Here is a 13452-nt window from a genome sequence, read left to right as displayed (position 1 = left end):
AACATGCGTGCGGCGGCGATAATATGAAGACAGCAATGAACACAATGCGTCAAAAGACAAGGACAAGGGTTCCTGCAACGGCGCTAGCTGCCGCAAAACTTGATACAGCGAGGGAGATATCCAAGACAAGAAGAGAGCACGACATACCTCCGCATCGGCAACATGAAACGCCTGGAAACGCTGCCGAAGGCGATGTTCATATGCGTCCCAATCCTCCGCCGTCTCGTCATACGGGGGAAAGGGAGGAGGGAACGGCGCCGGAGCAGACGGCGTGGAGAGCAACGCCGGAAGCACTTGTTTCATGGTGGCCATGAGTTCCGTCTGCTGCGCAACCAAAACTCGCACCAAATCCTCCATGCCGTGGAGAAGCTGCGAAACCGGAACAACGACGCAACACGTGAAAGAACGACCCTACTCGTCGCCAATTGTGTAGTAACACTGTTCACATTTACATCGCACTTCACTTAGCGTAGATCGGGACTGTGTCCTAGGCATGCCCGATGTTAACTGACTGGGCACGGCCCGTGCTGCCGGAGTTGTTGTTGTTGTTGTTGTTGTCATGCCGGCAGAGGTCGCGTCCGAATTCTCGCGTGCCCTCTGGTGGACGGGACTCTACTTGCGGCAACTACCGTCCGTTACGCGCCATGCCAATGTGCGCCTCCCGCTATCTTTCTGGTGGCTACTACATCATCCATCTTCAAGACATTTAAAAATTTACTGTTTGACAGAATCAAACATCAAATAAAGTATCATTGTCCATGTTCACCTGATTTATCTTCTAAAGATTTCCTGTTCTTACCTTACATCAAACGAAAAATACGTAAAGAGCTATTTTCATCATCTCAAGAAGCTATTCAATTCTTTCAAAGCTCCATTATTAGCGTACCAACATTAGAATGGAAAACAATGTATCCTGGACTGATTCAAAAACATGCAAAAAAGTAAAAATATTAAAGGTGAATATTTTGAATGATAATAAAATTATCTGTTCAGAATAAAAATTTTACTTTCATTGTTTTGGTAAAAACTTAACATGTGGTCCTTGTGTTCATTAGTGTTATTTTTGATCACTTACATTTCTCTAAGAATAGTGAAAAGCAAAATACACTGACCAGTCACAGTAATGTGACCACCTGTAAAAAGGCTGAATAACCACCTTTTCAGCATAGACCACTGCATGATGTGCAGGAAGAGATTCAGCCCAGTTCTGGATGGTACCAACAGGGATGTGGAGCCATGCCAACTCCTGTGCCATGGCCAGCTATGGTGCGTGTCTAAATTGAGATGGTCCTTTAGATTATCCATTGGTTTTAAATCCACAGATTTTTTGTTGCCAAGGGAGTAAGGGGAAATCATCCTGGTGCTCTTCAAACCACGCACATACACTGTGTGCTGTGTGACACATTGCAGTGTCCAGCTGGTAGATGCCAAGGAGAAACAAACTGCATATATGTGCAGACATTGTTCCCAACCATAGACGCATACTTGCGTAGATACACTGCACGTTCCAGAATGATGAAATCATCATGGTAATGCCCTCCCACCAGGACCCTTCTAGTGATTGTTGCAAGTTATTTGCTTTCAGACATTTCGCACTGCACACGCCCACGGCCATTTGTCCAGTGGAGCATAAAACGTGATCCATTTGAAAAGGCCACCTGTTGCCAACCAGTGGACACCCAGTTGCGGTATTGGCATGCAAATTTCAGCCTTTATTGCTGATGAACAGCCGTGAGCATGGATGCATGAACCAGGCACCCATACGCAGCAGCATTTGCTGAACGGTCATCAAGGAGACACTGTTTGGTAATCTCTTGGTTCACCTGGGCATTCAGTTACTCAACTCTCCACAACCATCATTTACCCCTGTCATCTGTGGCCCATGGAACAGTTGCCTCAACACCAGTTGTAGATAGCACCATTTTGCCATGCTCAGTATACTTTAATCACAGGGGCACACAAAGAGTTTACAGACTTAGTCATTTCAGAAATGCTTCCACCCTTGACCCAAAAGCCAATGATCATGCCCTTTTGGACATCAGATAAATAGCTAAGTTTCAGCATTATGACAATGATTGCACTGTTTTCTGCATCCCCTGACAAGCCTTATATACTCTCCACTGCTATTGCTGGCACCTGCCATATGTGAGAGGTTATTTCATATTGACGTCAAACACAGGTGGTGATCACATTAATGTGACTGGACCATGTATAACACTGTGACCAAAAATGACCTCTGGAAATATTTCAGGGTGAAAACACTAGTACCAGGAGTCAGGTAAATGGGTATGAATGTATTCAACAAATTGCCAGACCATATCAAATGTAGGTAATGTGGTGAAAAGACAGTTAAACAACTTTCTGTTGAGCAACTCATTTTACTCCATTGCAGAGAGCCACTTAATTAAACTCATAAAATTGGTGTTTTAGGTTGTTTTAGAATTAACATTAGCACTGTAACACAATAATATTTGCAAAATGTAAGATGTTTCATTGTATTGCACTTAAATAAAATTTACATATTTGACCTCTTTCCACATCACAGTGACCTGTCCCTGTGGCATCTATTTTGTATGACTGATTTAAATTAAACAATGGAATACACACACACACACACACACACACACACACACACATATATGACCACAGCCTCTGGTAGGTGAAGCCACACTACGAGCAGCAGCAGCCAGCTGTGTGTGTGAGTTGCATTTGCGCGCGCGTACCCGCCTTTGTGTGTGTGTGTGTGTGTGTGTGTGTGTGTGTGTGTGTGTGTGTGTCATCTATTTTTGACAAAAGCCTTATTGTCCAAAAGCTTATTTTGTGACAGTCCTTTTGTTGTGCCTATCTGTGACTCAGCATCTCCACTGTATGGTGACTAGCAGCTATCCTTTTCATAATATTGTGGATTTAAATGATTATTAGAATATCTTATGGCAAAACTCTAGGGACAGTCAAAACATGCCAGCTAGTTTTATAGGGACTTTGTTTAGTCATGCCTCAGTTGTGATTCAACATTAATGTATCTGCACAGTCGTTGCACCTAAAGATGTTAGATGCAGTCTCTAATGAGAATGTTAGATTTTCTTGTAGAACATTTCCTTTACAAACCCTGTTATGTTGTTCATTATTTATCATGCTCCATGTTCCATTTGTATGCTTTCTTTAGAGAACTTGGAGAATTAGGTAGTTAAATGTAAAAGTAAAATTTTTAATTGTTTCAGTGTTTCATTCAACGTAATGAGTTACAAGTTGGCCATATGTTTCAAACTACATATTGATCTCCGCAACTGGGAACAAATATTGGAAGACAGTATAACAATAACCCAGAAATATGGACATGTCAAGTAAGCATTTTGTTTTATTTGAGTTCTACTCTCATTGCAGTGAATTATCTTAATTTCATACTAGTGAAAAACAGCAAGAAATGTTAATTTTCATAAAAAGTTATTTTCCATGAAATACAGATTTTTAATATAAAATTTAAGTTTTAAATTGTAAGACATTTCCATGGGCAGATGTGGACTCTGACCACAATCTATTGGTCATGAACTGCAGATTAAAACTAAAGAAACTGCAAAAAGATGGGAATTTAAGGAGATGGGACCTGGATAAACTGACGGAACCAGAGGTTGTAGAGAGTTTCAGAGAAAGCATTAGGGAACGATTGACAAGAATGGGGGCAAGAAATACAGTAGAAGAAGAATGGGTAGCTTTAAGAGATGAAATAGTGAAGGCAGCAGAGGATCAATTAGGTAAAAAGACGAAGGCTAGTAGAAATCCTTGGGTAACAGAAGACATTTTGAATTTAATCGATGAAAGGAGAAAATATAAAAATGCAGTAAATGAAGCAGACAAGAAGGAATACAGAGGTCTCAAAAATGAGATCGACAGGAAGTGCAAAATGGCTAATCAGGGATGGCTAGAGGAAAAATGAGGCATATATCACTAGGTGTAAGATAGATACTGCCCACAGGAAAATTAGAGAGACCTTTGGAGAAAAGAGAACCACTTGTATGAATATCAAGAGCTCAGATGGAAACCCAGTTCTAAGCAAAGAAGGGAAAGCAGAAAGGTGGTAGGAGTATATAGAGGGTCTATACAAGGGCAATGTACTTGAGGATAATATTATGGAAATGGAAGAGGATGTAGATGAAGATGAAATGGGAGATACGATACTGCTTGAAGAATTTGAGCACTGAAAGACCTGAGTCGAAACAAGGCCCTGGGAATAGACAACATTCCATTGGAACTACTGATGGCCTTGGGAGAGACATTCCTGACAAAACTCTACCATCTGGTGAGCAAGATGTATGAGACAGGTAAAATACCCTCAGACTTCAAGAAGAATATAATAATTCCAATCCCAAAGAAAGCAGGTGTTGACAGATGTGAAAATTACCAAACTATCAGTTTAATAAGTCACAGCTGCAAAATACTAACACGAATTATTTACATACGAATAGAAAAACTAGTAGAAGCTGATCTCGGGGAAGATCAGTTTGGATTCCGTAGAAATGTTGGAACACGTGAGGTAATACTGACCCTACAATTCATCTTAGAAGATAGATTAAGGAAAGGCAAAGCTACATTTCTAGCATTTGTAGACTTGGAGAACTCTTTTGACAATATTGACTGGAATCCTCTCTTTCAAATTTTGAAGGTGGCAGGGGTAAAATACAGGGAGCAAAAGGCTATTTACAATTTGTACAGAAACCAGATGGCAGTTATAAGAGTCGATGGGCATGAAAGGGAAGCAGTGGTCAGGAAGGTAGTGAGACAGGGTTGTAGCCTATCCCCGTGAAGGAAACAAAAGAAAAATTCGGAGTAGGTATTAAAATCCATGGAGAAGAAATAAAAACTTTGAGGCTCGCCTATGACATTGTAATTCTGTCGGAGGCAGCAAAGGACTTAGAAGAGCAGTTGAACGGAAGGGATGGTGTCTTGAAAGGAGGATATAAAATGAACATCAACAAAAGCAAAACGAGAATAATGGAATGTAGTCGAATTAAGTCGGGTAATGCTGAGGGAATTAGATTAGGAAATGAGACACTTAAAGTAGTAGATGAGTTTTGCTATTTGGGGAGCAAAATAACTGATGATGGTCGAAGGAGAGAGGATATAAAATGTAGACTGACAATGGCAAGGAAAGCGTTTCTGAAGAAGAGAAATTTGTTAACATCGAGTATAGATTTAAGTGCCAAGAAGTCGTTTCTGAAAGTATTTGTATGGAGTGTAGCCATGTATGGAAGTGAAACATGGACGATAAATACTTTGGACAGGAAGAGAATATAAGCTTTTGAAATGTTGTGCTACAGAAGAATGCTGTATATTAGGTATTTAGATCACATAACTAATGAGGAGGTATTGAATAGAATTGGGGAGAAAAGAAATTTGTGGCACAACTTGACTAGAAGAAGAGATCAGTTAGTAGGATATGTTCTGAGGCATCAAGGGATCACCAATTTAGTATTGGAGTGCAGCACGGAAGGTAAAAATTGTAGAGGGAGACCAAGAGATGAATACACTAAACAGATTCGGAAGGATGTAGGTTGCAGTAGGTACTGGGAGATGAAGAAGCTTGCACGGGATAGAGTAGCATAGAGAGCTGCATCAAACTAGTCTCTGGACTGAAGACCACAACAACAATATAAAACATGTAACATAGTGGTTATACCAAAAATAGAAATTTTGGGTTGGAAATAGCAACTTCGTAAATACAGGGTGTTTCAAAACTGACCGGTATATTTGAAACGGCAATAAAAACTAAACGAGCAGCGATAGAAATACACCGTTTGTTGCAATATGCTTGGGACAACAGTACATTTTCAGGCGGACAAACTTTCGAAATTACAGTAGTTACAATTTTCAACAACAGATGGCGCTGCAGTCTGGGAAACTCTATAGTACGATATTTTCCACATATCCACCATGCGTAGCAATAATATGGCGTAGTCTCTGAATGAAATTACCCAAAACCTTTGACAACGTGTCTGGCGCAATGGCTTCACGTGCAGATGAGATGTACTGCTTCAGCTGTTCAATTGTTTCTGGATTCTGGCGGTACACCTGGTCTTTCAAGTGTCCCCACAGAAAGAAGTCACAGGGGTTCATGTCTGGCGAATAGGGAGGCCAATCCACGCCACCTCCTGTATGTTTTGGATAGCCCAAAGCAATCACACGATCATCGAAATATTCGTTCAGGAAATTAAAGACGTCGGCCGTGCGATGTGGCCGGGCACCATCTTGCATAAACCACGAGGTGTTCGCAGTGTCGTCTAAGGCAGTTTGTACCGCCACAAATTCACGAAGAATGTCCAGATAGCGTGATGCAGTAATCGTTTCGGATCTGAAAAATGGGCCAATGATTCCTTTGGAAGAAATGGCGGCCCAGACCAGTACTTTTTGAGGATGCAGGGACGATGGGACTGCAACGTGGGGCTTTTCGGTTCCGCATATGCGCCAGTTCTGTTTATTGACGAAGCCGTCCAGGTAAAAATAAGCTTCGTCAGTAAACCAAATGCTGCCCACATGCATATCGCCGTCATCAATCCTGTGCTCTATATCGTTAGCGAATGTCTCTCGTGCAGCAATGGTAGCGGCGCTGAGGGGTTGCCGCATTTGAATTTGGTATGGATAGAGGTGTAAACTCTGGCGCATGAGACGATACGTGCACGTTGGCGTCATTTGGACCGCAGCTGCAACACGGCGAACGGAAACCCAAGGCCGCTGTTGGATCACCTGCTGCACTAGCTGCGCGTTGCCCTCTGTGGTTGCCGTACGTGGTCGCCCTACCTTTCCAGCACGTTCATCCGTCACGTTCCCAGTCCGTTGAAATTTTTCGAACAGATCCTTTATTGTATCGCTTTTCGGTCCTTTGGTTACATTAAACCTCCGTTGAAAACTTCGTCTTGTTGCAACAACACTGTGTTCTAGGCGGTGGAATTCCAACACCAGAAAAATCCTCTGTTCTAAGGAATAAACCATGTTGTCCACAGCACACATGCACGTTGTGAACAGCACACGCTTACAGCAGAAAGACGACGTACAGAATGGCGCACCCACAGACTGCGTTGTCTTCTATATCTTTCACATCACTTGCAGCGCCATCTGTTGTTGAAAATTGTAACTACTGTAATTTCGAAAGTTAGTCCGCCTGAAAATGTACTGTTGTCCCAAGCATATTGCAACAAACGGTGTATTTCTATCGCTGCTCGTTTAGTTTTTATTGCCGTTTCAAATATACCGGTCATTTTTTAAACACCCTGTATAATGCAAGTGACATTTCAGTACTTTGTATTTAAAAATTTGTACTGGCATTGTTATTAATGTTTTAATAGTGGTCCTGTAAGTACACACAGTTTTGTAATGTCCCCTCTTGCCTTTCATTATAATTCCCTACACCCCCCTCCCCTCCCCCCCCTCCCTGCATTACCTTTGATACACTGAAACATTATATAATCAAAAGGAAAATTCAAATGAGAAAACTGTTATATGAGGCAGAATTGCTGGTCAGTATTTACCTTCAAGAGGTGAATATTTATACCTAGTACTGCCAATACACACGTACATAGAAGTATAGGCCACAATCATAGATTTCTAGTTCCGGCTTCCAGCTTCAGGGAGGAGAGTAGGGTTGATTAGGGGAGATTAAAAAGAAGAGCAGGTCATTCAGACTGACGCACCTGCTATGAGCACAAAAGAAGACAAAGATGAAGGGGGGGTGGGCAGTATCTCTGATAGTAGTAAGTCAAGGATGGTACATTGGTAGAACTCCAGAGAAAATGAGGACAGGCTGAGTAATAAAGATATTTAAGAGGAAGAGAAATGAATAGTGCATTTATTAAGAACTAGGAGAGACTGGAGGGGGGGGGGGGGGGGGCGATAGAAAAGAGGGCTGAAAGGAGAACAAAGATGGAAAATTAAATGCAATGCAATAAAGATATAATAAATAAAAATATATGTATAAAAATGTAAATGAAAAACATTATTATAATGAGAAAAAAGGGTGGGTGGGGTTAGATGTGTTGATGGAGGTTAAATGCAAGAGATTGTTGGGAAGTGTTGGAATGCATATTCCCAGCTCTAGATTCAGAGAGCTAGTATTGTGTGAGAGGATCCAAATAGTCGCATGGTGTCTTATGGTCTACTGATTCGAGCTGTAGAGGATATTCAGTAATTGGGTGCAGCATGTGCCTGAGATGAACATTTCTTCTATGCCCACTGATGTGCTCAGACAGTGTAGTTGTGGTTATTCCTATGTAAAAAGCTATGCAGTGGTAGCAAGATAGGTGATAAACATCATCCACAATTTCCCAAGTTGCTTTGCCCTTGATATTGTTAGATTTATGATTGGAGAAGTCTGGTGGGTGCATGGGTCAGTTTTTATAGTGGGGGTGTTTCACGGGTAGGAACCATGGTGTAGGGATCATAGTTTGGGTATGCTGCTTGCTTTGACTGGAATGTTACACTGGTTGGAGAAGGGGAGAGGAGGAGGGAAGGCAGAAAGTTCCAGTGGGTAATGTAGGGAGACTATCTGGGAGAGAACATATAATTTCAGGACTTGACTTGAGAAAGTGATAACCTTAGTGGATTAATGTATTGAGGCATTCAAGGCCGGGGTGACAAGGAGAGTGCGTCTGATTTTTTTGGAAATGGTAACTTTATTATTGAGAGGGTGAGTGGAGAATCCTGCCTGGGAGAAATGTATAAGATCAGTAGTGGTGGAAAGCGAGGGGGAGTTTGTTGATGTGGCAGACATAATCTACTTTACTACTGAATCCCTCAACACCTACATTAACAACCAATCCCTGGCTGCAAAATTCTCAAAAATGTTTCCCAGGCAGTCTCTCCTCTGCTTACCCCTCTGACTGATACAGATTTCATTTTCAAAAAACTGAGAAGGCACCTGCCGTACCCCTTGTCGCCCAGTGCCACCCAGGCCTTGAATGTCATAACAAATTTCTCAACATATGACTTTCTGAAGTCAAGACCTGAAATGAAACCTTCTCTTCCTCGTAGCCTTCCGACCCCACCCTCTGTCACCCTCCAGATCTCTGCAGCATCCTAGCAAATAACATGACATGTCATTGTCAAAACATTATCATCATTGTTATAATTAAGACTCAGGATTAAGTTTCCAGTTGTCATTTGCTTCTAATTTTTTTTAACATGTGTGAAGATGGGCAACATTTGCCGAAAATTGTAATATCGGAGTAATGTGCTCTGATGGATCAAGTAAAAAAAGTATTTTCTTAGTGTCATTTCTATATCTGTTGATAACTTTCTGACAAATTTGTATAACACTATTGCAATAAGTATGTCTGTGTTTATTAGGCAAGAGTAAACACTGTCCTCCTGATTACTGAGATTTTAAAGTGTCACTTAAAGTTCTGAATTGACTTTCACATGATTAATTTGTTTGTTACCCATTACTGTTAATATGGAGAAGACTGTTTAGTTAATGATAGATCAGTATAAAAGTTTTTCAAAAAGATTCATTTAATTGCACAAGCCAGTAACTTCTTTTTTAATTAAGACAGAAACTTAGGATGAATTTTAACTTACACATAGGACTACGAAGTTCACTTTTTCAAAATAACAGTTTCATTTTTAAAAGGTTTATCTTTTACATGCCTGCACTTACACCCTTTTACAATTTTGTATAGATCAAAGTTTTTGTTTGCCTTTCACAAAAGTTCAATAAGCCCTCCAATGTACGCACAACAGACTTCCAGAGATGGTCTCACTTGGTTCATACATTTGCAAGCATGTGTGGAGTTGCTGCATTCACTGCTCTTCATATGTGGCTTCACAGTTCTCCTCAAATTTTAGGAGCCTTTTCATATTTCGAAAAATGGTTATGTTATCAGGGAGCCTTGTAGGCAAATGGTGCTTCGCAAAATCCGTACACCCTTTATGCTCAAACAGTCTTCGTTATACCATATTTACAAAGAAAACCACACTATATCATCGTAACTGAGTTTCACGTGTGGAAAGGCAGAATGCAAAACCATTTTGTTGGTGTGTTATTACCATCTCAACTCTGAGCACATTAGGTAGTGAAAAAGCTAGCTTACTGCATCTGGAAGACCCTACTGGTAACGTCATGAAAGTTGAAGTCCACCCTAAGTTTCTGTCTTCTTTCACTAAGAAGGTATAGTCTTTTGAAATCAGGTCTGTCTGGAACACCCTAGTCTTAAGTGTGTGTTGTAGAACTCAATACATTGTTTAGCAATTTGAAATTTGTCCTGCTCCGATTATCCATGGATGAAAAATGGTCTCTTACCCCCTTCCCCCCTTTTTTCCAATTTAACATGCATTTATTATTGAACTATAGTTACTGGCAGTGGTAATTTTAGTGCCAGTTGAATACAGCATTTAGCAGTAATTCTTCAACATTGATTGAGATTGTTTCACACACTTTTCAACAATGGCAGTATAATGCATCTTTTTATGTCCACTGTGGTTACGTCAAATGCCCAACGAAGTGCACAGTTTTCCCTCTGTCAAATAAAATCTGAGAACAGTCAATTATTGTGGCATTTTATTTTCATGCTTTAGCCTTCATCTCCTGCCTAGTTAATAAACACTCGACTTTTCACCTTTATGCTTCAGATAAGTTAACAGAAGAATCCTGCAAAAGATCATCATTGTTAAACTTTTGTTTGCCATGATGAAACTACTTGTTGACAGGTGAACTGTCTGTCACTGCATTGTTGAGTAGTCCTGTTGAGCAGGTTTTTCAAATTTCCAAGATGTCTTCATAGGTGATTATCATTCATGCCTGAAAAAGAGCTAATCTTTACCTTGATAAATATACAGGGTGAGTCAAAAGGGCTTTACAACTTTGGAATGATATACAACTTTATTGAAATAACTTACATAATTAGGTGTGACATTTTGTAGCAAACAAACTAAAATCTCCAGAATGAGATTTTCACTCTGCAGCAGAGTGTGCGCTGATATGAAACTTCCTGGCAGATTAAAACTGTGTGCCCGACCGAGACTCGAACTCGGGTCCTTTGCCTTTCGTGGGCAAGTGCTCTACCATCTGAGCTACTGAAGCACGACTCACGCCCGGTACTCACAGCTTTACTTCTGCCAGGACCCGAGTTCGAGTCTCGGTCGGGCACACAGTTTTAATCTGCCAGGAAGTTTCAAACTAAAATCTGGTTCACGTAATGCATCACTACCCCATAGTGCGCAGTTAAAATGGCTTCATTCACTGATGTAAAGCATGCTCTCTGCGTGTTTTGGTTTCATGAAATGAACTCTGCAACAACTATTCAGTGTAAATTTCACACCAGATACACTAAAGATCCTTGACGTAGGCCTACAATGTACTCTTTGTGCAAGGACTTCATTAAGGCTGGTTGTTCACTGCGAAATGATAAGTCAGCAGGTCGCCTGTGTGTTAATGATTATGTCACACAGGTGAGGGAGAGCTCTGCCCGCAGCCCATGAAAATCAGTGAGACATGCATCTCGCAAGACAGGCATTCCACAAAAGACTGTTTGGTGAGTACTGCATACATGTTTGCACATGAAACCATACAAATACACAATGGTACAGCAAATTACTATAAAGATGAGTTTGCTCATGGGAATTCTTTGCAGAAATTGTGCATCAGATAGAGGACAATTAGACATTATTGTCACGTTGAATACCCACAACTGCAGAACATGGGACACTGGAAATCCAGTGCAACCCTGGAACATGTTTGTTACAGCCCCAAAGATAACATGTTTGGTGTCCTTAGCAAATTGAAAAGTGTACGGCCATTTCTTTTTCGTGGAGGAAACTGTCATTGTTATTGTGTGTCTGAATATGCTTCAAAACATTTTACTTCCACAGATTGATAAAGGTGACCGAGATGTGACAATTTACTACCAGCACGACAGTGCACTACATCATTTCCTCACAGAAGTTAGAGGTTTCCTGGATAATCACTTCTCAGATTGGAGGATTGACCGTGAAGGGCCTTTGACACTACTGGATTTCTTTCTCTGGGGGTTTCATTAAAGACAGAGTGCATGTTCCTTTCCTACCAAACAATTTAGTCAACCAGAAAAATCAAATCCACACTGCCATTGCATAAGTTATGCCTAGTTTGCTGCAACAAGTGGGAAGAAATTGATTACTGGTAGGATGTTTGCTGCATCACAAATGGTAGTCACATTGAACCAAAATGACACTTGACACTTTTGTATGAAACTTGAGGTTGTCTGCTACAAAGTAAGTTATCTCAGTAAATTTCTATATCATTACAAAGTTGTAAAGTCCTTTTTTATTCACCCTGTACATAGTGAAAAAAAAAGAACTAAAGTTTATTGATAACTCAGTGGAACTACAGGTAATGGCCCAAATGTCACCATCCACCATAAAATTTCACTCTCACCAAAACACATTTATATACACACCATTTGTACCACACCCACACACATGAATCATCTGGTGGAATATTTCTGTGGGTCAGTGTCCAGTGGCAGCATTGTTTATTTCATGTGATATCCAGTGGCACAAGTGAATGCATCACAGCATGAATCATAAGATACTTTACTAGGTAGTGGATATTTCCATAAATATGCTAGTTTTTGTCCAGTACATGTCATAATTTTATGATGGCAACTAACTGTTTTTCTTTGTGTTTGTTCCAGTGAAACACAAGTAAAAAACCTGGCAAATGGAGTGGAAAGAAACTCCTATTTCTTACAAAATTATTACAAAGCTGTGAAACAGTACGTGAAAATTTTGGAAAGATTTGGTTGCTGATACAAACATATGTAGGTACTTACTCACATAAGGATGTGTGCTGAAAGTAATGTCTGGTTTAAAAAAAAAAATGTATTCTTTGTAAATATTATGTAATGTGACCATTAACAGATTTAATAAAAAATGTTGAAACTAAGCTATCTTCTACATTGTTGGTAAAACAGTAGATAAAATATATAAACTGTGACTTGCAAAATTCCTGTTATGATTCCTCAGAAAAATAGAAATATTCACAGTATTATGAAAAGGACAGAGTGCTACTCACTATATAGTGAAGATGTTGAGTCGCAGACAGCCTAACAAAAAGATTACTACAAAGGGTAAGCTTTCGGCCACAAGACCTTTTTCTGCATTGGACAAAACACACACACATTCAAACAAATGTAACTTGCATGCACATGACTACTGTCCCTGGCTGCCAAGGCCAGATTGCAAGCAACAGCCTTGATGAGGGAAGCAATCTGGATGGTGGGGGTAAGGAGGAGGATGCAGTGAGGAGGGAAGGGATAGCAGGGTGGGGGACAATAAACTTCTTCTTGTGAGAGCATATAGGGACAAAGTGGGGAGAGGGTAGGGCAGCGAGGTGCAGTGTAGTGGGGAGGTTAGATGAGGGTGGGAGGTGGAAAGGAGAGAAGTAAAAAAAACTGTGGGTGTGTTGATGGAACAGAATGTTGTGTAGTC

At 40.6% G+C, this 13452-nt stretch overlaps 1 protein-coding gene across 2 annotated transcripts in view; it reads left to right on the top strand.

Annotated features, from left to right (window-relative positions):
* LOC126481426 (uncharacterized) overlaps positions 1-12907 on the top strand; it is a 277457-nt gene extending 264550 nt beyond the window's left edge. For both annotated transcript variants that reach the window (XM_050105171.1, XM_050105170.1), the window contains 2 exons: positions 3222-3344; positions 12657-12907. In XM_050105171.1, the coding sequence (XP_049961128.1) occupies positions 3222-3344; positions 12657-12771 (238 nt within the window). In that variant the 3' untranslated portion in view covers positions 12772-12907. The remainder of the gene's footprint in view (positions 1-3221; positions 3345-12656) is intronic.
* Positions 12908-13452: the final 545 nt, after the last annotated feature.

Source organism: Schistocerca serialis, chromosome 5 (genome assembly GCF_023864345.2).
Source record: "Schistocerca serialis cubense isolate TAMUIC-IGC-003099 chromosome 5, iqSchSeri2.2, whole genome shotgun sequence".
Lineage (NCBI taxonomy): Eukaryota > Metazoa > Arthropoda > Insecta > Orthoptera > Acrididae > Schistocerca > Schistocerca serialis.
The sequence above is the reverse complement of the archived record's forward strand: the minus strand, read 5'-3'. Positions and strand labels throughout refer to the sequence as shown.